The sequence below is a fragment of the Juglans microcarpa x Juglans regia genome, chromosome 2D (assembly GCF_004785595.1).
Source record: "Juglans microcarpa x Juglans regia isolate MS1-56 chromosome 2D, Jm3101_v1.0, whole genome shotgun sequence".
NCBI lineage: Eukaryota > Viridiplantae > Streptophyta > Magnoliopsida > Fagales > Juglandaceae > Juglans > Juglans microcarpa x Juglans regia.
This window is the reverse complement of record NC_054596.1, coordinates 8,484,510-8,512,115: the sequence shown is the minus strand read 5'-3', so window position 1 is coordinate 8,512,115 and position 27,606 is coordinate 8,484,510. Positions and strand designations below refer to the sequence as shown.

Sequence of the window (27,606 nt, the reverse complement as noted above, 5' to 3'; positions counted from 1 at the left end):
CCTGAACAGACGAGCCGGTCCCCAGAAAAAAACATGGAAACTTTAGGCGCATTTAACATTGAGAGATCACACCAGGAAAGGACAAGCTCAACATCCTAGTTCACATTCAGTATTCGTAGGCAATGTACACAAGTCAGTAAAGCCAATTACAATTGACTTTGCCATCACAAACACCATAAAACAAAAATTCATGGTCTGACACTGTTGATCGGATTAAAAGCAAGCTAAAACAAATCAATTCAGGTCCACCTAAAGCTTATCATACTTGTATCATGGGCTTTATATGTGTTTTGGAAAGCACAAAACCAGCTCTCATTTCCTCGAATGAATATTCAATCTCTTGAAGAATCTCTTCAACTGTGTGAATGCCAAAAGGGACTGGTTGAGGAGCTGGAGTTGTAGCTGTCTGCATTGGAACTGACACTGTTGAAGGTGTTGTAGGGACAAGAATCGGCAGTGCCTTTGGTGTTTTATTCTCTTCGGTTGCCATAGAAGCTGTCTTGGAGGGACTAGTAAATTGCATGTTGTTAGTTGGCAGCGTATTCTTCAATGTCTCACTATGTCTTGCATTCAGCTCATCCGAAAAGTTTGTCATGTTGGCCTTTGATGATGCTGTGGAAGAGATGGGTGAGAATGGTATTCGCATCACGGGTGACTCTCCTTCACGAACGTTTCCATTACCAAATGAGTGTTTTTTTACAGGGAGACCAGCAATATCCAAGCCTCTCCTACCTACATATAGCCAGGTAAATATAAATTAGGCAAACTTTATTCAACAAACATTCTAAATGATTTTCTATGTACCACAAAACACACTAAAGAGCAGTGCTAGGAACACCAGCAAGAATTACCAGAACAATCTACCACTAATGTGGCCCTGACTTCTTCCCTCAAGACCAAACAAAGGATAAGCCTAAATCATCCACTTAATTCATTATCGCCCTTACCCCTGATAGCCATCAAGAGTTCTTCTACAACTCAGCGATGTCCGAGCCTATTGTACAAGAAAAACATAAATAGAGAATCCAACGATATTTTTAGGTTCTTTTGGTGACATGTTGAACAATGAAATGTAGCTTCCTGTTGTTTAACTAAGAAAACTTGCCTCCTTAAATTAAGACCCTAAAAGCAAAATTCCAATCAACAACATTCAATGCCTTCCTCAGAAAATTAAAAACTGTGGGTATTTAACACCATTAATCCAAAGGTTAAAAAAAACAGAGAGAGAGAGAGAGAGAGAGAGAGAGAGAGAGAGAGCATAAGTACCAAGTTCTTTAAGGTGTAAAAAATTGCATCTATTCCTCGTAAATTGATGTATAAAAACCTACCAGCTGATAAAACGGAAGAGACATCATCTTGAGGATTCAGTCGGTCATTTAGGTGCACCCGATCACTCTTCCTGATGGGACGTGAGTGAGGACTTGCTTTTGCAGATTGAAGCAGATCAGGTTTGGGAGTGTGGATCATTGTTCCTCCAACTGAAACTCTTCTGTTGCTTGCACCTCCAGTTGACATTCTAGGAGCCTTTTTTACACTCTGAGTCTTCAAAGGGCTGGGTTTTGACCCATAAAGTGCCTCTTGTTCTGCAATCAGCTGTTCTTGGAGTTTCTTCTGGTCCTGAAATAGAAATATAATTTGAATGTTCAAACAAAGGAATTCAGAGAGGCATATGACAGGGCAATGTAACAGATCCATACCCGTTGCCTGCGGCGTTCTTGCTCTTTCTCTTGCCGTAGTAAAGTATACTCTTCAAGCATAGATAAGAGACGGATCTAGACAGCAGCAGATAACAGGGAACCCTTTCAATTTAATAAATTGTTACAGAACCAATCACATGAAAACACAGAACAAACTTCAAGTAGGACCAACTAGTTAAACATTCCACACCTTCAGAAATTTAGGGAAGTATACTTACACCATCATATGTAAACTCAAAGCCTCTCTCCTTCTCCCATGCGATGGTTTTCGAAGCCAATGCATCAACCATTGCTGTATCAAACAAAGACCGATGGAAATTTTAGATACCACCAAAGTATGTTGGGGTGATGCGAAACAGAGAAGTAAAGGAAACATGGGCAGCAGGTAGGCGCAAAAATGAAGCTGAACAGAACAATCAAAACAGATAATAGATTATAAGAGTAGACAGATAATTAGTATTAGATATGCTATATATATATATATATATTTTTTTTTTTCCTTCTTTGGAAACTAAAATTATTAAAAAATCATCACTTTAACAAAACAATTCAAATTAACTGATCCCAGTTTTCAATGGACCTTTGTACATGTGGACTCAAGATTCAGTTCAAATTTGTCATGTTTGCCAGGCTACATGGTGCAGTGTTTACCTGGAAGCTTATTAACCAAAGAGCGAGCTTTCTCAGCACGCTTAAGAGTAAGATGAGCACCTCTTCCAGCATTATATCGATTCTCATCCTGAACCAACAAAAAGGCAACATTAATCAGAGGGATTTAGGGATGGAAATAAATAAATAAATAATCTGAAGAGATGGTAAAAAAACACTTCACCCTATTGTACTCTTCAAGCCAACTCTCCTCATCACACGCAGCCAACCATTTCTCAATCTTTTCAAGTATTTCTTTCCTGCTAAAAGCCTCCTCTTTCACCTTAGCAATCTGAAGCTCAATTTGTTCAAGGACACAAGCAGGGTCTACAACTCCTGCATGAAGAAAGATGTTATAAACATTCAATACTCTTGAAGTATTAGTATCAGTGTGACCATAACAATTATCAAGACAGATACCAGACTCTATTGCTTCAATGGCATCATCCATTGTGCTATCTACTTCTGGAACCATATGTGTCTTTCTACAGAACTCCTCTAGTTCAGACCTCTTCTTCAGAACAAGCTCTTTCATTTTGCTTGACTTTAACTCTTCCAATCGAGATACTTCTGCCTCAACCTACATGATTTACTTGTTTATAAATTCTGAAACAATCCATCCACTTCTTTCAAACAAACAAATCAGAAAACGAAAATCATATAATCACAACGTGGCAATGTAGATGTATATAACTCACATAATTTATGAAGTCCACAGAGAGAGTGTTTGGTTCAGTTATTTCATGTTCTGAAGCAGCTATATTACAGGTAACAGTCTGAAACATCTGTTGTTCTTCAATTGGTGTATCCATCAAATTCCAGAGCTCCAACATGGTACTTGCAAGATCTTGGAGCTGCCAGTGCATAGAGGATTACTACAATCAATGAAGGAAAGAGAAACATTTTAAATACGAGACAATGACAAGTAATTTGAACCATTATTTACCCTCTGCATTCTCTGTAGTTTAACCTCTCGCAACTTTCGTATTGCAGCAGCCAACTGGTCTATTGTAGTATTACTTATATTCTTGGACCCCACAGAATCACCTAAACTTGGATGAACTTCAGTTACAATATTCTTGGAATCCACACCAAGCACTGAGCATAGCGAGTTCACAGTAGATACATGTTCCTGAACCTGCCTCAGGCGATCACTCTACACAAAAGGAAAGATCTATGAACAGTAACTAAAGAGCATACACCATTGCAAAGATAGCAGTACAATAAATGAAATGGGAACAAGGAAATAATGAAAAAAAAATCAACCTTCTCCTTCTGAAGTTCATGCAACTCTCTGTGTAATTCTTCAAGTTTTCTCAAAGACAAATCACTTTCATCCGCTACCTTCTTGGATGAAATATACTCCGTGGTTCCATAGATCTCCCTTGAGATGTCCTGTATCTGCTCTTGAACTTCTAGGAATTGATTTTTTCTGTCAGATTTCCTTTTCCGCATCTCCTCCAATTGTGGAAGAGTTCTTCTGAGCTCTTCCTTCAAGCTTCCAGCATTTTTATCAGACTGGAAAAGGAAGCCAGGAGAGGGCAGAAGGAAATTTATGAGCTAGAACCCCAACTTCAAAAGATAGAGAAAGAAATTTCCTAGGTAATATTGGTTTGTATCAAAACTAGAAAAAAAAAATATATCATGTACAAGTTATCTTCTGTCATCATCATTTGCTAACCTGCCTAATATGTACAGGTCGCTCGCCCATAGCAGAACAGATGGCTGCTAATTCTGCTTCGGAATCAGCTATTGCCTGGCGTAGCTGAGCTCTAGACCGGTTTGCAAGATCTACCTTTCTCCTGTAAACTTCTAGACATTCTTGTTCAATCTCAAGCAGCAATTTATCCCTATCAGCGTCTGACTCGCCAACTTCATCCCAAATAATCTGATTGTAAAACAAACAGGAAAGAGAAATAATTTTTGGCAAACAATACATCCAGGACAATTTCAAAATGTTTTGGGAACATGAGGACAAAAAAATAGGAATTATCACATATTAAAAAAGATTCACAAAAAACCTGAAGTTCGTATAGAAGGGATCCACAAGTCGTCTCCACTTGGAGAAGAGTATCAGTTTGAGGATTAGACATATTATAGCAACTGTACCTGCCAAGAAAAGTTGTCCATAAACATAGCCCAAAATATTTGGAAAACAGGGTTTCCAGTTTACTTACAAGGTCAATCTGGAAGCAGAAAGGCAAAAACTATTTGCAACAAATCCTGGAAAAGAAGGGACGTAAAACTAAATGACAAACTGAAAGCAAGCACTAGGCTCTTTACTACATTAACCACTCAATAATTGTTTGAAGTGGCTGTCTAGAAACCATTTGTCTCCAAGCAATGAATGGAATTTATTTCACACTCAGCATGAACATAGGATATAAGTAATCAAGCCATTCAATGAAAATTCATAGCCAATTTATTCCTTTTTTCCCAAACCCTTGAAAAGAACATGACAAAAAGTCAGAAAACACTTATTCGAAGCTTCCTTTTTTTTTTTCCCTCACATTCTGCATGCACATAGGGTATAAGGAATCAAGCCATTCAATGAAAATTCATAGCCAATTTATTCCTTTTTTCTCAAACCCTTAGAAATAACATGGAAAAAAGTCCCAAAACACATATTCGAAGCTTAGATTTATATTTTTCCGATGAGAACATGGGAATAAATATCTCGGTTGGCCTTAATTATAATAATTACACTTGAATGTTGAAACAAATCAAATTGCCGAGGAAAAACAAGAGTGAAACGAAACAAATTTAATACAAACACAGATATTTAAATTCAACTAACTCATACACACGTAGATATAGAAAGAACAAACGATTGCCTTAAAATTACTGGTGTATATTTCTCAGCTAAGTATGTTTTATAATTTCCCCTGAATTTCTAAATCAGGCATGCATTTCGCGCCTAACACAGTGCTAACAATATAATGATTCCAAACATCTTATTCTTCGCCGATTGTTTTGAGGATATTCTCAATTATCGGAAATTACACGTTAAATAATAACATTTATTTCTCTAGCATTGATGATATCCAGAAACTTCAAAATAAAGCTCAGCTGGATAAAATTGAAACCCCAAGTATGAACCAAAATCAAAAGAGAGAAACTAACCATAGAACATTCCGTTTGTGTCAATGAGAAAACTTGAAGGGAAGGAAAAAAAGAATGAAAGAAATCTTTCAAAAACCTAATAGTAAAAACTCGCCTTAATTACGCCGCCCTCCCCTAAAAATAATCAGGTCCAGCTTGGTGTGCGCCTCTTGGTTTTCGGGTTCTAAAAAGGAAACGTATAAATTTAGAAACTTTTCATTAAACTCTTGTCATCCATTTTTCCTACGTTTTCTCGGCAGCCAAACGGAGCATGAGAAGCGCAAAAATAGAAAGGGCACAGAAGAGAGGATGGGGGAACAAACCTTAGCGAGCGAATTGCGTCGGCAACGATAGGGCTGTTGTCTTCCTGAGAGCAGAATGGGTTTCCTTGAGGAGTGTGTTGAGATCGGAAGGGTTTGAAATTAGAAAGTTGTTATTTTAGAGAGAGAAGTAGCCGTTTGAGGAAAAGGGACCGTTGAAGAGCGAGCGGTCGATAGGGATTTTTTTATATGTTTTTGTCTTTAATGATGTGGTCGTGGGTCGGTGGTTTGGAGATTGATTTGAATTTCAAATTCTTAAAGACTCCGAGTCCGAGAGGAGAGGATTTGGATCGCCTGTCGTGGATACATAATTTCTGACTTTGGTTAGGCAAATAGAATCGAGACACGTCGTCAGCGAATAGAGGAATGGTGCTGCTAGCCTCTTTTAGTTGAATAATAATTATTAACAAAGTCTCGTTGGTTTTTGTAAATAAGAGAAATTGAGATTAAAGTTAAAATTTAAATAAAATATTATTAGAATATATTTTTTTAATATTATTTTTATTTTAAATTTTGAAAAAGTTGAATTATTTATTTTATTTTATGTGTGAATTTTAAAAAGTTGTAATGATGAGATAAGATAAAATAAAATGAATTGAGAGGAGTTGTGAAAACAAACGTGACCTAAAAGTACACTATATAGGGCTGTAAATGAATCAGTTTGTTCGATAGCTTATTCGGTACTCGCTCGGTTAAATTCAAATCGAACTCGACTTGGCACATATTCAACAAAACTCGACTCGACTTGGCTAAAGCTCGTTAAGGTCCACTCGTTTACGCTCGAGTTAACTCATTGGCTCGGGATATAAGGTTTGTATTCGCAAGCCATCTCAATTCATTTCAATTCATCTCAACTCATCTCACTACTATTCATTACTATTTATCAACTTTAACTCACAAATCTCACTACTATTCACAATCCATCTCACTACTATTCACAACTCATCTTAACTCATATTTGAATCCAAACGACACGTAAAACTTATTCATATATTGATAAATATATATATACATCTATGTATATATACGTATACTAGGTCAAAATAACGTGCAAAGCACGTTTGCCTAGTTCGGTGATATAATTATTTTAAAAAAATAATATATATTCCATAAAAAAGTTTATTTCAATCAATAAATTAAGACATATAAGAAAAAATGTGAAATCTAGCAAATATTTAAGGGTAATGATAGTTAAGTAGAGTATAATAATTACATGCTTGCATAGATTAGAAGATAAAAACATTAGTTTAAAATATAACATACTCCAACACATATTTATAACATTGATAGTTTTAGCAAAGTTACTTGCGATAAGTTTAATACAAACCCAACAAAAACATTAGTTCAAAATATAACATAGTCCAACACATATTTATAACATCGATAGTTTTAGCAACAAACTCGACAAAAACATCAGTTCAAAATATGAGTCCTTTGATGTTTTTACTATGATCTATCATTTTGTGTCTTCTTGTACTGCATCAATAAAAATGACATTGAAATTCTTGTGTTGTTGTTGGTTGAGTCGATTGGGATCTACTAAAAGTTCAATCATCCACTCTTTTTGTGAAACTTGTGCTACAAGATTTTCTATATAAGGCAAATGTTCCTGCAAAAGAAATTTTTAATAACCTTGCATGATTAATAAAAATTTAAAGAATATATATGCTGGAAATTAATGTAGTAAATATGTCAAAAATTCTAAGATGGACTTTTTTACTCACAACAATAAAGGTAATAGAAAATAAGAAAACATGCATCACCAGTATGATTCATTAGCTCAACTGCCGAACAACCGAATGCTTCCTCTACAACTTCACCAAACATAACAGCAGATAGTCTTCCTGTACCATCGTCGAGTTGAACATATGCTCGACAACTATAAAATTGATGGAAATATCATTTTAAGTTAGAATCAATAAAAGTTATACATTAAATCTATCACATAAATTATCAAACAGAACAAAAAATTTGAATGATACATACCGTGGTTGGGAAATACTTTGGTGTTTGCAATGGTAACAAAGGAATCTATCATTGTAATCATACCCAATTCCTTTATTACAACCAATACATGACATGTAAAAAAATATCTGGTGCAAGTCAACCACTATTATCTTCGCCTTTATCCAAAATTTTACTTTCTACATTAGATCAAAAATAATTTTTTAGATGAATTGATTGTATAAATATTTGAATTTGTTACGAAGAATAGGATTTTACCGCCATGGGTTGTAAACTTTTGATCAACTCAGCAACATCACAATTCTTGATTATTTCTCGTATACCAACAGAAGACAGAGATGTAGACGGGTATGTCAAGTATCTTGCAATAATACTCTCAAGTAATGAATCATTAATTACCGCCCTTAAAATTTATAAAAACAAATGCAACATAAGAAATAAAAATATGAAGATTTTAATATTCAAGTGGCATGAAACAAATAATGATTTATTTCTGATGATTACCACTCTTGCAATGAAGTTGCCTCAGGAAGAACATGATTGATCATAAATTTACTTTTCGGACGTGATGAAAGAGACAATTCTTCATTAGAAATAGAGATCGTGATTAATGCAAGCATATACAATATAAAAGAAAAATATAAGATTGTTAATTATTAAAAATACCATTATAAGAACCAACTCTTATTCTTGTTCCAAGTATAACTGGCTTTGTCCCAATTATTTCTGAGATTTTTTTGCATTCATCTTACACAAATTGACCCCACATAGTTAAACATATGGGGTTTAAGCTACAAAAATTGAAATAAAAAAAAGAATTAACAGAATATACAAGAAATAAAGATTGAAACATAATTTTAAAAAAGTGAACTACCCAAAAAATATTTTTACCTTTGATCAATGACATATATTTCCTGAATAGTTGTTGGTCCATGCACTGAAGTTATCTCTCTACATGGCTTGATATTGATTGCAACAGCTAAAACATCTGACAAATAAGATTTAAATTTTTAATATATTGATAATTAAATATTCTAAAATCAAGAGTGAATTACCTATTTCTGCAATTGAGTCTTTGTAAGCGTCTAATTCATTGAACGGAATGAGTTGGTACTTTGGTACCTCCAATTGTTCTTCATCCTTTGGAACTTCCTCAATTATCGTTTTGGAATTTAAGATCCATTGATATTCATGTGTTTCAATTCTATACTTCGGATCCAGTGGCCTTACATATGCATTACTGATGTAATATGACCGGAAAATATGTAAAGTATCATCTCGCAAGTCTATATCTATATCAAACATTGTTGCTTGTACTCGATTTCCCTGTATAGTATAAGAAATTGAAATAAATAATTTACAAAAAAAAATATTGTAATAAATAATTGAGTATAATAATTTTGTTTATTTTAAATTATTTTTGGGTTTTAAAAAAATAATATTTTTAAGATTTTTTACAAATTAGTAGTAAAAAAAATAAAAATACAAAACTTAATAAATATGATGCAAAAATAACAAAATCATTTATCAGTTGTTAGTACACCAAAAAAAAATAAAAGACAATAGATAGAAATAAATATTATACCTCTGGATCAATCAATGTTAGGCTTTGGTACTTCACTGGTGAGCGTTGGCCTGTTCATTTGGGTGACTTGTCTGCCACGATCATTTTGATTTTCCAATTCCTTGTACTTGGAGTGATATCTTTTATCGATGTATAAACCGTCCGCATCTTTAAAACTGTTCACATGCAAAAATATTAAATGTGTAAGTATAGTAACCCAATACTAAATTAAAAAAAAATTACAATGAGAAATAAAGAACACAATACTAAACATATAGAAAAAAGAATTCTATAAAATGCATAATTTTTTTTAAGTAGTTAAACTCAAATTATACAATTGAATCATTACCTGTAGAACATTAATCTGAACATGTTAATCTTAATAATTCTGTATAGACAATATTTTTTGTGTAGTTCTTTTCTGATCGTTCAGTCGACACTGGCCGTATTAAAACCTTTACTGTAGATGCAGTCTTAACCCTTGATAAAGCCACATATAATTGATCATGTGAGAAAACAGGTTGAGATAAATATATCTCAACAAAATCCAATGTTTGCCCTTGTGACTTATTTATAGTCATTGCAAAACTTAATCTGATAGGGAACTGGGTTCATTTGAATGAGAAACCACTATTTTCATCAAGATTTGACAAGAATGGGATCCTTGGAATAAAGACTCTTTTTCCGCTATGGTGCCCAACTGCGATTTCTGTATCAATTACATTTCGATCAAAAGCCCGACAAATTAGACGTGTTCCGTTGCATAGTCCTTCTGAAGGGTTAATGTTTCTAAGCAACATGATGGGACAGTTTATCTTTAGTAACAATTCATGAGGAGGAAGTCCATTTGAGATTAGAGTATTTAAAAAATCATCCATAACTGATTGTTCAGATGCATCTATTGCTTCATCAAAACTATAATATCGCCTAAGCTCACCTAAAAACCTATGAATCAGTAATGTATTTATTTCATCAACATAACTGTTCTTCGGTGTTAATATGGCCCGATTCATTATAGCTGAAATATTTATTGAATATTCATGAATATCTTGGAAAACAACATCTATTAAATGATCCAAAGAAGTACAGTCATCTTCATAGGGAACAAGCATGCCATTAGGAATTTTTACAGTTTCGTCAATTGTGATTGGTGGCATTCCGTTGCCTAATTCTAACACATATTCTGAAAAAATTGGATTCAATCTTGCTCTCATATTTTCAGTTAAACGAAGTTTGATCAATGTAGGCCACAAATAAGAAGAAACCAAACTGGCGTCAACCTGTTCTTGTCTTGTTCCTTTACGAACTACAGGTAAAACTTGGCGAAAATCTCCACAAAAAACGACAACTTTTCTACCGAATATTAACTCTGAATCATTAATGTCTTGTAACATTTTATCTAATACTTCGATGTGTTGTTTTCTTGACATAGGGGCCTCATCCCATATAATTAACCTTGCTACACGTAGCAGCTTTGCAATGGCACTTTGTTTACTGACACAACACATGCTATGTTCATCAATATCTAGTGGAATCTTAAAGCGCAAGTGTGCTGTTCGACCTCCAGGAAGGATAGATGCAGCAACACCAGATGAAGCAGTTGCAAGTGCCACTAATTTTCTTGATCTTACTGCAATGAGAAGTGCCTTGTACAGGAATGTCTTCCCTGTCCCACCAGGGCCATCAACAAAGAATGTAGCAGTTCTGTTTGAAAAAATATTTTCCAAAACTGAATTATAGACATGTCGTTGTTCACTATTAAGGATTTCTGATGCAGCAGTATCTTCTTCTGGAATTTCAACAGCCAATTCATCATCGATTTCCATAGATTCGAATTGGTCTTCATCAAAATAAATGTCGTCATCAAGAAGATGAAATGAATTAATGTCTTTCCCCATTGATTCAAGTGTAAAAGAAATTGAGTGCAAAACTTGCATTCTTACAATCAACATAGAATCTTCAGTTAACCTAAAATCAATTGACATATCTTGCTCCAAACGTTCCCAAAGCTCTCTCGGATTGGTTGGATTACAATAAACCAATATAATTGCAAATAGCCGTCTCAAACTGGACGGCATTTGATATAGAGATGCTTCCTGTAAACAATCTTCTAAACCACTGTCTCTCTGTAGCAAACCATGCATAGTTGCTGCCTCACGAAAAGTTGGAGCCACAATACCATCAACTGTCCTAAGATTTTCAAATGACAAAGGTCCTCTTACATGATTTAGCAATATTCGCAGATAATACATCTCACCTTCAAATGGATTTGCTGTAATAATTCGACCTATAACAGTTTTCTTTTTTCGACAAGTCCGCCCTTTGTATTGTTGGCTCCAAACATAGAATTCTGGAAATTCTTTGTACAATAATGTCCTGGCATTCTCATCCACTCGATTTAATGTAAAAAATTCTGTTAACATCGATTTTGCAGATCGATCAGAGTTGAGAACATTGATTAAGTCTTCATTTGCTCGAAAAGTTACTTGGTGTCGATCCTCAAGGTGTAAATGTAAGCTATACACTGCTGGGTACATTTCATTAACAACGAAGCCATATGTTCTCCACATAGCTTCAGGCGGAGCAATCCATCGGGCTGAATGGAATTGTTGGATTTCATCAATTTGTTGATTATTTTGTTCAGAAACCAAATTGAAAGCAACACGATCATGCCCTTTGTAAATGTACTTATAAAGATATTTGACTGCTTTTATAGTAGAACAAATCTCGAAGTTAATGTGACAGTCAAATGTTGCAAGCAAATACTGATTGTATGGAACGACCCAACGGTTATCCAAATTATGACCTCTCACTTTGACAGTTATTCCATTGTCAGAACGCCTATATATTGGGAATCAATCATTTCCAACAGTCGTACTTGATGCAAAATTTTTTGGATAATGGCTTTTGCAATACTATTTTTTTTCATGCAAACATTTGTTGGATTCAACACTCCACATGGTCCATGCATCATATGCTTGACAACGGCGTTATGCAAGTACAAATTCGTATTTTTATCAGGTATTTCTGCCGATACAATCTCATCAAAAGATTCAGGCGCATAGAGTTTCCAATCTCTTTGTAATATAATTAAAAAATGAGCATGTGGAAGGCCTCTTTTTTGGTACTCAATAACATAAACATATGCTGAAACTTTTCCAAATATCTGTTGCTTGAATAATCGATCCTTTAATTCTTCTAATTTTGCACGAAAGACCCAAGCAACTAAATCAGGCCGATTTTGACTCTCCTCATGTAGGCGTAATTCATTTGAAATTTTTTACCAATTTGGATTGCATGTCATTGTTAAAAAAATGTCTGGTTTACCATAACGCTGAACTAAAGCTATTGCTTCCATATATCTTTTTCGCATATCTCTTGGACCCCTAATAAACGACAAAGGCAGAATAATCCGTTTTCTAACATTAGAAGCGTTAGTTTCCCCTAGTGTAATGGTATCAACAATACCTTGATATAACTCAAATCGAATATGTTGTTGTTTGGTACGGAAATAATCTAATCTTGACGTCTCGATCTTAACATACATATCAACAACGAATTGTTGCAACAGACGACCAGACAGCAACAAAATTGATCTGAAATTTTCTCTGATTTGTAATTTGTAGCAATAATATTCACGGCATGAAACAATTGGATCCTTCATTTTTCTGTTTAATGCTACAAAAGTTGAAGGGGAATGCAATATTACAAAATTGGACGTGTACAAACTAAGTACAAAATGGGAAGATTAAGATTACACTCTAACCTCGTTGTTCTCTTGTAAGTAATTCTTCTGCTAGCATTGATTGGTGAGGATCTATTGATCGGGTTGTTTCATTACATATTAATGTGCTTCCTCTATTGATCCTTTTAATACCTTGGTGCCAACCAGTATCCCCAAAAAGAAATAAGAGCGGATACTGAAGTGGATCATAGCAGCCAAAATAATACTGAACTATATGACTTCCACCAGAATGACTAAAGACACAAATGTCCCGTCCTCCCAACTGATCTGCATCTTCATTTTCAACCCATACTGCTGCAACTTGTGAAGATGTCGGGGCATTGAACACACGCTAATCTAGGCCAGCATCTGATCTTATATGGATTACTTGATTTTTCAAATTTGGCAAATCACCAAGAGATCGGAAAAACACAGAATATGGATTGATGCGAAGAATATCGATGAGTTGAGCTATAATTGATGGGTTCATTCTGTCTGAATCAGAAATACGATTTTCTAATTCGTGCTCAGTATCATAGAAATACAATTGGCGAGAAGAAGGACGACCATTTAAAGGGACTAAATCATCAATATAGTGATAGATCTGTCCCTAAGTTCGGAAGGTATAAATCCCTCTATTTGGTCTGCAAAGATCTCTATCGAATTTAACTCCAAAAGATGTAAACGCGAACTTGTTATTATAAGTCCGAACATAGGTCTTAAAATGCGCGGCTTCATCTGCATCGGAGGTAAAAAGATCATAAAGCTGATCAAGGACATCATTTGTGGCCAAAGAAATTGTCCCATCTGCACAGCAAAATCCGTTTGTTTCATGATAGAATCACTTTGCTTTACAATGTCTGCAACAAGGCACATACGGCAAGGAATATGCTTCAGATGGCACAACTTGCAATAGTTGTCTACGTCCAACAAAGCGACGATGCTCCCCACCTATTGAGTTTAAAAATGAACAGAAAACAATAGTCGTAAACCCATCGAATTGTTTGAATGATCTGGCTAAGGACACTGCCGGAAGAGTGTCAAGAGTTGACAATGGAATAAGAACGAATAATATAATTATACTTGTTTCTTACCCCTATGAGATGATGGTATACTTGTTTCAAAACTTGACTCTTCCCGAACAACACATGGAGCCTATTTGAATAAGATGTTACCAAATTTCAATAAAAAAGAATATAAGGCTGCTTGAATAAGAAATATGAAAAAATAATTTCAAGAAAACCTGTTGAATCAAAAACTGATTAGAAACAGTCGTTTCATCTATGTTTGTGTTTCCTGATTTACGTGTCAGGAAATCCATAGAATTACTCGGACAATCAGAACGATTCGCCACATTGTTTAATGATGAAGTTGCCTCTGAATCAACTATACAAACATTAATACCAGGAGGAACACATACTTCATGAGACGAAACCAATTCATCGATATCAACACCAGCGCGGAAAATTCGTTGTCTCTTTGACACTTTTTGTAGAACAGTGAAATCCTGAATGATGTTTATATGTTGGACATCATTATTTGAAGGTTCATCAATTGACGTAGTCATTTGATCACCCCCAAATGAAGCTGAATCTTTTAATTGGATGGAATTGCTTCTAGATGCTTTTTTTTAGCATATCTTTCTCTCTGTTTTCTATGGAGTTCTTCTTTTTTCTCTTCAGGTAAATCTTTATACGAGATTTTCTTCGCCGGTTGTTTTCCATGATCTTCAAAAAATAGTTTCAAAGCTTAAATTTTATAAAACTAATATTACTATTTGAAAACAAATGCTACATAACTCATTAACACAATCTTACCACTTCTCATTATGTTAACGAAGCAAACAATTCTTCTAAACGTTGGATAATACTGTTCCACACAACCCAAACTAAATGAATAATTAATAACTACTTAATGCGAAATAAACGTCTCCAAGGTAGTGACATATAATATATATATATATATATATATATATATATATATAAAGGCACTTACAGGTCTTGAAATGAACAGTAGAGAGTCTTTTATATATTTAGATCTCTTGATAAGGAGGATAATTCCTATTTAGACACAAAAGACATTGTAAGTTTTGATTGCATTGTATACATACAAACACACACACACACACACACACACACACACACAACATCGTTGGTCTTTGAAGTGCCATTTATGTATGTCGTTTAGGTTCCTATTTATTCGAGATTTATGTGGTTTCGGTTCCTATTTATTCGAGATTTTTTCTCATCTTATTGTATTTTTCTTGTCCATTTTTGCATTTCGATCTGGATTTGAAAGTTTTCTGGTATCTTTATTCGTTTTGCATTTCCATTTGGATTTGAGATATATTTTCATTTTATTGTATTTTCATTGTTCATTTTTGCATATGAATCAGGATCTAGATGCGATATATTTTTTCATTGGTCTTCGAAGTGCAGTTTGTGTATTTTTGTTATTCATTTTTTTATCTATATTTGGATCTAAAGGTTTTACTCGCATTTTTTCATTTTCTTGCAATTTTTTTCATTTAATTTTTGGATGTGTAAAACCTATTATTAGAAAGAAAATTATAATATTAGCAAAAATGTTATGATTTTTTTTTGTTGTATTATTGTATTTTTTATTTTCATATTTTCACTAAGTTGTGTTCGTTTCGTTAAGTTGATTTTGAGATGACATATGTAGTAGGCTTGCAATCCGAGCTAAAAGTATCGGATATGCTTTGTAATTGAACAGTTAGTTATTTCATAATAGTAATATTATTATGTTTACATTTTTAAGAGACAAATGTTAGATGAGTGATGCATGATAGAAATAGTCTTAGTATGCTTTGTAATTGAACATTTAGTTATTTCATAATAGTAATATTATTATGTTTACATTTTTAAGAGACGAATGTTAGATGAGTGATGCATGATAGAAATAGTCTTAGGACGTGTAAATTTCGCATAATATTTCATTCAAAAAAATTATATAAATTTGAGACTCACATAAAAAAATTATTTTTATAATAATGAACTCTAACTTTTTTTCCAGAAGTACATGGAACTTGCACATTCTAAAACTCATATGTTTAGGTTTAGTAGTTTGACTAATCTAATGTAAAAGATTTTACTCATACCTAACCAAAATATGAATATGCATTTAAGTTATATGAAGACCTTTAAATATAATTATTATTTTCATAAATTTCCGTTTTATCACCGGTAAATAAATATCGAATTGCCTCTATCTCTAAAAGATGATCAAGAGAGTAATCGAAAAGATGGTCACCTTGACCTAACTGACGTGTCGATTTTGTGGTGGTTCAGCAGATTCTTTTTATTTTTTATTTTTATTTTTTACTTTTGAACTTATTCAAACAATAATAATATTTAAAAAAAAAATAGAGGTGAAGAAAAAGGTCAAAAAAGTTAAGAGAAACGTGATATGTCAGTTGCAGCTGTCATTGGATCCCACCTTCACGATTTTCCATATATCTTCCCTCTCTCCTGCATAATAATATATATATATATATAAATAATTTTAGAATTTTAAATCTTCACCGTTGGACTTGGGTTTATGTGTCAATCTGATATATATATATATAATATTATTCAAACTAAATAATTTAAAATACATTGTAACTATATATATTTTTTTTAAAACCATTAAAGATTAACTATACCGGTTAAATAAATAAAATCACGTGGCAAGCATAATCATGATGCTTCTTAACTCACTGGACCATGTGATATGAACCTCAACGTACCTTTTTAAAAAAAGAATGAGTTTATAATTAAAAAATAATTTTTTATGTAAATTTCATATTTATCTATTTTTTAGTATATTTTATAAAAAATTATTTTAAGATTTAAAAAAATTGAATTGTTTATTATATTTTATATATAAATTTATATTGATGAAATGAAATTAATTGAGATGAGTTAAGGTGAGTTTTAAATTCAAATGAGGCGTTATTTAAACACTATAATATTTATTTTTCAAGCCGTTGATTTGATTCTAACAAAAATTACTTCCCACCATTCAATTATAATGATTTGGAGTTGTCACTATTGTTGTTTTTATTAATGGTATCAGTTAGATGAGATTGACTGAAGACACACTCTAATTTTTAAATTAATTAATAATAATATAATATTATTATCATGAGAATTACAATTAACAAGTTAGACGATAATTATACCAGTTAAATAAATAAAATCATGTGACAAGCAATGACTGACATAAAATGACATGTATTATTAGTGAAAAAGAAATCAAACAAGTATATATTCACAAGAAGTAATGACCGACATATTATTTAGGCGGGAAATGACTTTAAGTACATATCACGTGACAAACAAGAAGTAATGGCTGACATAATGTTTGAGTGGGAAATGACTTTAACAAGTACAATTCATAAAAAGCATTTATAACATATTCAGGCATTAAGCATATCTTCTACATCTTTTTCCGTCTCTCTCTCTCTCTCACTCTCACTCGCATTCTTTTATTTCTTTTTTTCACTTTTATTCTTCTCTTTCTCTCATATATTTCTTGCTGTCTGATATCTCTCTCGATTTCTATTAAATAATCTTCTCATCTCCCTCACTCTCGCTCACTCTTTCTTCTTTCTTTCTTTTTCTTACTTTTTTTCATCTTCCCGTCTCTATCTCTCTATCTACCTCCCGTAAGCCCACTCTCACTTTTCATATTTTTGGTCACATTTGCTATTTGCAGCTGTCTATATTTTTGTTTCCATCGTGGATCTGCAGGTAAATAAAGAGATATTTCCTATAGATCTAAGTTGATCTGGATTTTTTTAACATGTTTTATTTCTATTTTTTTTCTATAGTTCTGAACAGCTTTAAAGATGTGAAAGATCAAGTGTTCTTATTATTTTTAGATCATAAGTGTTCTAAAGATCAAGTGGATTTTTTTAACTCGTTTTATTGATATATTTTCTATAGATCCGAACATCTTTAAAGCTGTTCAAGCTGTTCATATTTTCTATAGATCTATTTTCAGATCTTAGTGTTCTTATTATTTTTTTTCTCTTGATCTTTATTTTTTTTTTCTCTTTCACTTATTTTTTTGTGCTTTACTATTGGGTTATTTTGTTTTTCATATATGTGGAGATTATTTTTTTTTTCGGTGTAGGCAAATGAAGAAACCCTTTACTTACAGATCTACTTGAAAGATTTTTTTTCTTCAGTAGATCTGAAAGAATTTTTTTTCCAACTTTTTTTGTTGTAATCTGAACAGATCTTCATATATTTGAAGAGATCTTGTTCAGATCTTAGTGTTATTTTTTTTTCGCTTGATCTTTATTTTTTTTCTTTCACTAATTTTGTTGTGCTTTCCTATAGGGTTATTTTGTTTTTCATATGTGGAGATTATTTTTTTTTTTCAGTGTTAGAGAATGAAGAAACCATTTTCATTCCTTATATATTTGAGTAGATCTGAAAGAATTTTTTAACTTTTTTTTTGTTGTTGTTGTTGTAATTGGTCACGTTGATGGGATTGGATTCATTTTCTGAGTTGGGGTAGTCTAACGGACAATTGTGTTCGTGCAGAGGAGAGCGTGATCTCTTACACGCCTGATCGGGTTTTGGTTAGCAACGGGGCCAAGCAGAGTATTCATCAAGCATTTGCTTGTAGTTTGTTCCCCCAGAGATGAGGTAAAGTACTACATTATTAGTTTTGTATTTAATTTTTTTCCATTTTATACAATTTGCTATCTTATTTCTTGAATATACACTTTGGAACAATATTGCCTTTTGGGAATCTTCACTTTTTTTGTACTTGTTTAGCCGTCACTTTATTTAGGTTAAATTACTGAAAAGTTATTTGAAAGTACGTTTAAACAAACTTGTTGAAATCTTAATTCTCCTAAATGTAAATAGCTTGACAATTTTGTAGTCTTAATTCCCCTAAATGTAGATAGCTTGACAATTCTGTATTCTGTATTAAACAAAGAAATAACTTGTTTAAGCTGTTCTTTCCAGATCACGTTTATTGGATGCTGAATGGATGTTTTTTTCTTCTCTCATGCCTAGCTGTTTATGGTGTTGGTTTCTGTAGATTGGTTACTGTGTGGATTTTTTTCTTCTGTTAAGTGTTGGGTTTGAACCAAACCAGTTTGCTCTAAAGTATTTTTTTTTTTTTGTTTGTATTTTTGTAGTAATTTTTGTTTGATTTCTCACTATATATTGTAAATAAGGTTACCTCTTGTAAATACGATTATTACATAACCTCTTTTGTAGATAGGGCTTTTAGAAGCATTTCTTTTATTTTTACTTGTCTGCCAATTTTTTTTTAAGTGCATTCACAGTTTCTTTTTGGTTATGTATATTTAATATTGTGTTTGGTTTTTTGAACATGGTATAGTGTCTTTAAACACAAAACTAACGAAGCTAGAAACACAGTATCAAACAGAAAAATAATAAATTAAAAATAGAATAAAAATATACAACATATGATTTTTTGAAGGCTTTTCTTTATCTCTATTATTGTATATTCTGTTTGAATACAATAGTTTTCTCTAACAAAATATCAACAAAGCGAGAAAGAGAAAAACAATAAATGAAAAAGGGGAAAAATAAATACAAAATAAAAATATTATACACTTACAAAGATAAGAATCAGAAATGTCCAGCACTAAAAATTTTCAATCAACAAGACCTGAAAACAAATCAGTAACCCAAAGAAAATACTAAGCATGACAGTAACCAATGAACAAAAAACAAGGAAGTAAAAAAATATTTACTCTAAATAACTAACAGAAAATATTACACTAAACAATCATGCACTTACAATGATCAAACACCAGAAAATTTTAGTTTTTGAAATCTGCTGGTAAGAACACCTTAGAAGAAGCTGAAAAGAAATCATCAGTAGAAGAAATCATCAGTAAAAGCAGCAATAAATATTAAAAATCAGTAAAAGAGTAAAAATAGAGAATAAGAGAAGAGACGGTAAAGAAGCTGAAAAGATGATCAGTACGTAAAAGAAAAAAATGGAGTATTAGAGAAGAAGTAAAAAATACAGGATTTTTCAGAAAATTACCTATAGTGAAGAACATTATCTGGAACCAAACAAAGAACACTATGAAAATAGGAACTCTCCTAAAGATGAACACAACATCATCTTTTAAAGTATGTTCCCTCTCTTTCTAGGCGTCCTCTTTCCAGACCTCTTATCTATCACCCATCAGACTGCTGTAAAGTAAGTAAAAACTGTAAAACCAATCAAATCAGACATCAAATCAGAGATAAAAAGAAAATCTTCCAAATCAGATAGGGAGAAAAAGTCTTGAAATGAAGTATGCATATGAATTTTTTGTTCGGCACATGTTTTGTTTACAGTTTTTTTTATTCACTCAGTTGTATTTTTTTAAATTAAAAATCTGACATATATTTTATTTTATTTTATTTTGTAGGGAAGCTCAATTTGGAGTATGAGACAAATATATTTGTCTTGGCAGAAGATTTTGACCGATTGTTTTACAATATTTTTTTAATGTTTCCTTCTTCTGTGGCGATTTTTTCTTTTTTATTATCATTTTTAATTATTTAAATATGTAAATCAGTATAATTATCTATATTCATGTATTGATTCAACCTACTAACACAAGTAATTTCTTTTTCCTACTGACACAAGTAATTTCTTTCTCCTACTGACACAAGCAATTTCTTTCTACTGACACAAGCGTGTAGAAATTTCTAATAAAATTAATTTTTTTCTCATAATTAAAATATATTCTGACACAAGTAATTTTCTTCATAATTAAAATGATATACTGACTAAAGAAGATAATAAAAAAATTTATACCGGGAATATAAAATTACTGACATTTTATACTGATACAAGCATTTACTGACATAATTCATCCTTTTTCATAATTAAAATAATATATACTGATACATCTATATATAAAAAGATATTAAAATAATAAAAAGACATTTACGGACACAAAATATAAAAAGCAGTATACGTGCTACACGGATGTCACACGGAAAAACAAGAAAAGTACTATCCATTACTGTTCGTTTGAGATAGACTCTTATATAATAGAGATTGATATATGTATTAGCTAATAATATATGCATACCACTTTTATAATTAAATATATAATATGTAATCTAATTACTTATGTCTATATAGTGAATATACTTTATAGGTGTATTTTATAATTTGTATAATAATTAGTCGATAAAATTTAATAATTTCATATACTAGAATGCGAGAATCATATATGAAATAGATACATTCTATCATATTAAGTGTATATATTAATAATATATATAAGCATATAATATATTGTTATTTTTTATAAATATCAACTAGTTAAATATTTTAATTATTTATAAATATTTTAAGATTTTATAATTCAATACAGGTTCTATTTGTCAGTTGTATAAATTCAATATTAGATCTTTTATTTATCTATTTATTTAATTTATTAATTATTAAATCTTATTAAAAAATAAACAATTCGAGCTCGAGCTTGGCTTGACTTGAACTCATTTGTAGGACGAGCTTGAGTTAAGAGTTTAACTTATTGAATTGAACTCGAATAAAAAAAAAAAAAAAAAAAAATTCTCAAGCTCAAATATTTTGAGTCAAACCAAACTCGGTAAGCCAAAAATCAGTTTGGCTAGGCTCCATTACAGCCTAGCACTATATCAACTGGCGAATTGAAAATGACAAATTCATAATATTGAGTAGTACCACTTTTTTTTTTTTGTTGAATCAGAATTTGAGACACTTTGAATTATTCCAAACCCAAAAAGATATTTTATAAATTACTTTTTCTGCTGAGAAATTATTTTAATTGTAGTCTCCAAGCAGCCCTACAAATATTTCTAATGTGCTATTTGATTAATTATTGGAGACATTTCCAAAGTTATAACTAATGATGAATTTATTGCCAGAAATTTGAGTAAATTTAAAATGATCTTTATTTTGTCTCGAGCTTTATGATCAACAGCTGCCATGTTTTTAAAAATAAAGACAGCTGCCATGTTTTTAAAAATAAAGTCCATTCCATCCAAGTCTAGTGATCACTGATCATGGGCCAAGACAGTCTGGGCTACAGTTCACAGCCCAGAAGTTTGCATCCGTTTTAAAGGAAAATGAGTGCACTAATTTTCTTTCTTGTGATATGTGAAACAATGTCTTGAATTTAATTCGTACTGGTTGGTATGGTTGAAATATGCAGTATCTGCCGATAGCTGTTACAGAGAAGTATATTGTTTCGTAACAGTCAAAATTTTGGCTTGTATTGGCCGATATATAGATTTCGAGCTTTACTCTTTTCTTTTTCTTTTTTCATTTCTTTAAACTGCAGGCTTATTTTTAGATCTCCAATTCAAATCAAATTATTTATAATTTATATATATATAATTTATTTATATATAGATTATTCCGAAACGGTAGCGGTACTGAAATATCTCGTTTCAATACCTAGACCGAAATGGTATTCCATACATTGATGTGAAATCAAGACTAGTAAATGGCCTTTGCTCAAGGGAGGAAAAAAAAAGGCCGTGCAAAATGACAGATTTTCTTCAGATATAAAGAATAACAGCCATTTGCACCTATTAAAGCATCTTTATTGGCTTGGTCAAAGTTGAATGATGGCTAAAATTTAGATAATTTATATCAAAAAGACTCCACATTGAATTAGGCATCTCCAAAACAATTTAGACTTTTACTATAGTGGTTGGTCAAAGATGGAGAACCACAATTGATTCACTAAATATTAAAATACTAATTTCTCACTCTAACCACTTGTAGGTGTTTATGTAGGTACAGATTTTTTTATTGACATTGAAATTGGTATGTTGCTAGATATTTGGTTAGTGAATAAGAAATTTAGATAGAATTTTGAATAAGTTTAATCTCAATTTTTGGTTATTAGCATTAAATGACCTTTGAAAATATGATTTTTTTAATATTAATTTAATTAGAATATAATTATTATTAATATTAAATTGGTAGAATTATAAAATGTGATACAAATAAATTAAATAAATAAATTATTAATTTAATAATATTTTATTATTATATAGAGAGTGAATGGCTAATCCAATATGAGGATTGAATTTAAATGGAATGGGCAAATACAAAAAAGTGTGATATTGACTAAATTTTAAAGATGCATTTGACCAATCCAATTAAGATGCTTACCTCTACCACTGGTTCCTGTGTAAGACCGGCTTGAAAATTCGATGGTGCCAGAAAATTGCTTTGCTTTTCCAATGGCAGGAAGCAGGCAGCAATAAACTTGCCATGGTACCTGAAACACCATTCACAGAACAACACCACACGTCCGGAACTCATTTCCACTTTCAATGCACCTTTGGTTTGAACTTTTTGTCACACTTGTATTTATCACTTTCAAATTGAAAATATATATGATTTTGATATTTATCATATTAAACATTCAATAAAAGCATATAACTGAAACATAGGAACAGCTCTGAATTTATATATGGAAACATATTACAAGAAGTAAACCGTACTCTGTTTCTCTAGGAGTATTGCCAGAAGTAGAACAGCACTTTGTTTCTTTTGGAGTACAGGAGGAAGAACTATTAAATAAACCAGTCGCTGGTCCTCCCCATCTGTAACAACAATCACTTCTCTATAATGAATTTTCAAAACTGAAACAAATAGACAAAAATTTCCACCTCCCGAGTATAAATTAAACCTACTGGATGCCGTTATAATTACAGAAACACAACAATGCCAGCTCTGCTTGGCCATAAATAAATTTTAAAAAAAAAAAAAAATCTCATGATGGAAAGCTCTTACTGCTCTCATATTCTCTCCTTACGATTTCAAACACAAGTTCATTCCAGGTATCAACTGGGCCTGGCATGCACCAGTGCAAGCAATCCTGCGGCGGTGGCTTCCCATCCGGGCCACGTTTTGTGATCTTGTTTGGATCAGGGCTTCGATATGGTCCTGGATGTCCATCATGGCGGTACCCAAAGGCTTCGGTGATATCCATCAACCTCAACTTTGATTTGTTTGTTGCCTTCTTAATTGCACCATTGAAACCAGCGACCTGTTTTTTATGCATTGTTTCTGTGAATCCATTCTCTACCAACTCACCAATTGCAAGTGGCCTTGTCTTTCCAGTGCATGATCCACCTGTATTCCAGGCCCCACCCTCGTAATGATCAGGAGAAAAGGAACGAACAATTGTAATCCCTGTATAATTTGGATGTGTAACAAGAGAAGTAAGAATTGTCTCAACAGATATCCCAAATGCTTCTACACTATTAACCTTCATATGCCGAGACTTGTCAGGCCACCACAACTGTCCTCCAACAATCTCGTTATTCAAGACATAAACTGACTGCTTGGCAAACCAATGGCCAGAAGATATAACGACCACATCAAACTTCGGGATAAATTCCATGAGATTATCATCAGGGGCATCAAGAAAGAGCTTGGTCACTCCCTCTGGAGCAAAATCAAATGGTGCAGACGTTTGCTTCACAAGCCATGAGGACCATATCCGAACAATCGTTACAGATGTTGACTTGAAAAAAATACCGTTGCATTTTGCGGTTCCCTCGGTTTTTAGGAGCTTCTACCTGAAAATATTCCGCAATACTTTCTTTCAAGATCACATGGGGGAAAAAAGAATAATCCAAGACTTGAAAACGGAACCATCAGATATAATGCAAATTGAAAATATTTCAGAAGATAAAATTGCGATTTGAGAATGGCCAAAATTATATCTTCTAAAATTACTAACTTAAAAAGATACGTAATTACCTGCCAGAGAATACACAGCATTGATTCCATCTGGTTTCGAGCAACTGAGTCACCAATGAAAGCTAGGGTCTTCCCTCTCATTAACTCTAAAAATTTCTTTGCATCGAATCGGGGGAGGTCACACTGAAAAGGCTTCCATCGCCAATTCTCATAGTCCTTGTCAGGCCTCCCATTCCCCTGGCAATTCTGCATCTGCGTCAATACAGGGCATGTATTGTTTGTGTATAATGGCCCTGATGTATCATAAAACCAACTTCCCTGGTACAGATCACAGCCTGCAGAATGGAAAATGAAAGCACAAACTAAAGGCATTTGAAGAAGAGACAAAAGAGAAAAAAAAAAAAAAAAAAAAAAGTAATACCGCTCTCAACAATGGAGCAATTTAGCTCATGATGGGCCTTTAGTATTGGTTTAAATATGAGGGACATGCCATGATGGGCATAGCAATAGTTAGGAACAGCATGGTGATGGTTATATCTAACTAGGGAGAATCACTAATTTGTCGTCTATTGATTCTTGATCTTTTTTATGACAGAAGAGTTTCTAACTATATCAGGAAAGTTCAGAAAACTGGAGGCACAAAGTCAAATTTGATGTTCAGTCAGTCAATGAATAGCTGTCAGATAAACAAAGTAATGATAGCTAATTACATTTCAGCAAGCAGGTAAACATGATAAACCGACGTGATGATAATTTGATAAGTGATGAAGTAACCAAGTAAAAATAAAATGAACATTGAGGGTACCTGAATCTACTGACGCATTCTCAGTAGCCTTGCTGGGCAGACTAGATAAACTTGGCGCAGCCCCTGATTTGGAATCAGAAGAAGTTGTAGAATCATTTGATCCCATATCTATAGAATCAAACTTATTCAGCAAACTTGGAGAAATGGGCTCTTTTAGCTCAACATTCGTTGTCTTGGAACTAGGCTTGGCATCCTCCTCTTTTCTTGAAACAGAAGATGCAGGAAGAGGTGCCATTAAATCTGTCACCTCCTTGTTCTCCAAATCAACTGTAGAACCAGGTGAACTCATGGGCATCTGTGAATTAGACTCGGGGGGCAAATTCTTATGAACCACTTTTGTATTGTTTTCCACCAAGGGACCATTTGATCTCACAGACGGTTGTGAATTGGACAATACTGGAACAGTTGATTCAACATGTTTTGTCTCTGTGGTTTTTGAATCAACCGATGCATCACTTGTACTCGCGAGCACTTGTGGATTGGTCCCAGAGGACAAATCCATTGCATCTCTCAGAGGACCAGTTGAGCTCATAGACACTTGTAAGTTAGACTCGGCCGGTATGTCCTTAACAGCTATATCCTCATTGTTATCAACACGTGGAAAAATGTTAGTCTGATTGCCTGGAGAGAACAACAGATCCATCTTCTCTGAGGTATCAACACCATAGAAATACCCCCGAACTGTGGAACCAATTGGGAATGAGACTAGTATCCAGGAAGCAAACATTAAGAAGAATGCCAATCCTGCTACTGAAACTGCAATGAAAGAAACTGTCCTCGGATATGCAGTCATTATGGGAGAGCCTTTTGGAGAGGCCCAAGTCATATCATTCCAAACCAGCTAGTCCTACAATAAGTTACGAATCATTGAGGGGCTTCCAACAGTAAATCAACCACAGATAATACGAGGCTCCTAACAAGTACTTAAATGCACGTACATGAAAGGTTTGTAATCAAACTAAACCATAAATGTTCTTTCCGAGAGCTTTGAACTTCGAATCCTCCAAAAAAGCTTCTCAATACGCCCCTTTTTTTCGCAAAGTTTCGGTAACCAAATCAAGAAATAATCTCCTTGTATCCTATAGAACTCATAAAGTACCCTTTATAAATAAACTGTTCCGGAATAACGTATTACCAAAACTCTGGCTACCAAGTTAAACTCATCCCATATTCACTGATAAAGTGGCACAAAAAACTCCACAAAATTAAAAAAAAAAAAACACACACACACATTTTCCCATAATCATAATTCGTGCCAAAAGACAAAAAAAGAAGTCAATATCCTGCCTCAAACGTCAAATTTGTAGAGAGAAGATTTAAGAAAATAAAATCAATCACTAATTTTCTCTGAAATACCAGAGTAATAATCGCCCGAAACATCCACAAAAATCGAGACTTTCTGTTTATTAGCATAAATCTAAGATCAAAACACTTACCTTTATAAAAGAGAAATTCTCTTCACGGAAGGAAGATCTAGGAGAAGCACTATACAGGGGCGAATCCGCTCAAAACTCTGAGAATTAGAATGCCGTAGATAATGGTTAGCAACTGGCAATACGGAAAATTCAGACCTATAGAAATGTTCGCAAATGAGAGATGGGGAGAGAGAGAGAGAGAGTGACTAATTCACATGGTTTATCTTCCCTCGTCAGTTTTACTTTATTCACATACCTAGTTACGTAAGACCTTGTGAAAGCTCTAGTTTTTTTGTTTTTTTTTTTTTTTTTTTTTTTTGTTGGGGGAAAGAGGAATCGTAAAAGCTACATAGTACATACGCCATACGCTACGGACCGACTCTGTTAAACACGGGAAGACCGGAAACTGCAACCTTAAAAAACAACAAAACTGAGTTGCTTGTGTTTCTTCGATACACGCAAGTTTGAGTTCCGTTAGATCTGCACTTATTTAACGGAGTCGGAGTTTCGTTGAAATTCATCCTTGGCAACACACAGAAATCATCCTACAGTTTCTTAGATCGCAATATATAGATGTATTTAAAAAAAAAGTTTAATTAATCCTTTTTTTTAAGATCTATTATTCTGTATTTTAGATTTTTTTCAGGT

The 27,606-nt window shown here is 33.0% G+C and overlaps 2 protein-coding genes and 1 long non-coding RNA gene across 7 annotated transcripts; 1 reads left to right on the top strand and 2 right to left on the bottom strand.

Moving 5' to 3' along the window:
• Positions 1–41: 41 nt before the first annotated feature.
• LOC121248260 (65-kDa microtubule-associated protein 3) lies at positions 42–5,983 on the bottom strand. Of its 5 annotated transcripts, none has more exons than XM_041146665.1 (15): positions 5,771–5,962; positions 5,563–5,631; positions 4,523–4,568; positions 4,367–4,454; positions 4,027–4,233; positions 3,612–3,863; positions 3,292–3,501; positions 3,044–3,199; positions 2,766–2,925; positions 2,530–2,681; positions 2,349–2,436; positions 1,916–1,989; positions 1,698–1,772; positions 1,329–1,617; positions 42–732 (listed from the first exon to the last, which is right to left on the bottom strand). In XM_041146665.1, the coding sequence occupies exons 4-15, from the start codon at positions 4,436–4,438 to the stop codon at positions 260–262; spliced, it is 2,208 nt and encodes a 735-aa protein (XP_041002599.1). In that variant the 5' UTR covers positions 4,439–4,454; positions 4,523–4,568; positions 5,563–5,631; positions 5,771–5,962; the 3' UTR covers positions 42–259. The 5 variants fall into 5 exon arrangements, 4 of the variants coding, with proteins under 4 accessions (XP_041002599.1, XP_041002600.1, XP_041002597.1 ...); XM_041146666.1 differs by having other exon boundaries at positions 4,367–4,448; XR_005937414.1 differs by lacking the exon at positions 4,523–4,568 and adding an exon at positions 852–994 and having other exon boundaries at positions 507–732; positions 5,771–5,966.
• Positions 5,984–17,463: 11,480 nt separating this feature from the next.
• LOC121248398 lies at positions 17,464–20,703 on the top strand. The gene is made up of 3 exons (XR_005937441.1): positions 17,464–17,777; positions 18,579–18,683; positions 20,444–20,703. It is a non-coding gene; the product is annotated as an uncharacterized LOC121248398 (long non-coding RNA).
• Positions 20,704–23,470: 2,767 nt separating this feature from the next.
• On the bottom strand, positions 23,471–27,248 carry LOC121248279 (protein trichome birefringence-like 18). The gene is given in 6 exon segments (XM_041146686.1): positions 23,471–24,568; positions 24,570–24,614; positions 24,799–25,073; positions 25,544–26,390; positions 26,482–26,717; positions 26,980–27,248. Coding segments are annotated over 4 exon segments (1,911 nt in total). The 5' UTR covers positions 26,370–26,390; positions 26,482–26,717; positions 26,980–27,248; the 3' UTR covers positions 23,471–23,803.
• Between the last annotated feature and the right edge of the window lie 358 nt (positions 27,249–27,606).

Excerpts from the sequence above, each read along its gene's own strand:
- LOC121248260 (XM_041146663.1), bottom strand. The coding sequence starts at position 4,438 with ATGTCTAATCCTCAAACTGATACTCTTCTCCAAGTGGAGACGACTTGT. Across the intron at positions 3,200-3,291 it reads AACTACAGAGAATGCAGAGG|CTCCAAGATCTTGCAAGTAC; the intron begins GTAAATAATGGT and ends ATGCACTGGCAG. Across the intron at positions 1,990-2,348 it reads TTTGGTTAATAAGCTTCCAG|CAATGGTTGATGCATTGGCT; the intron begins GTAAACACTGCA and ends TGTTTGATACAG.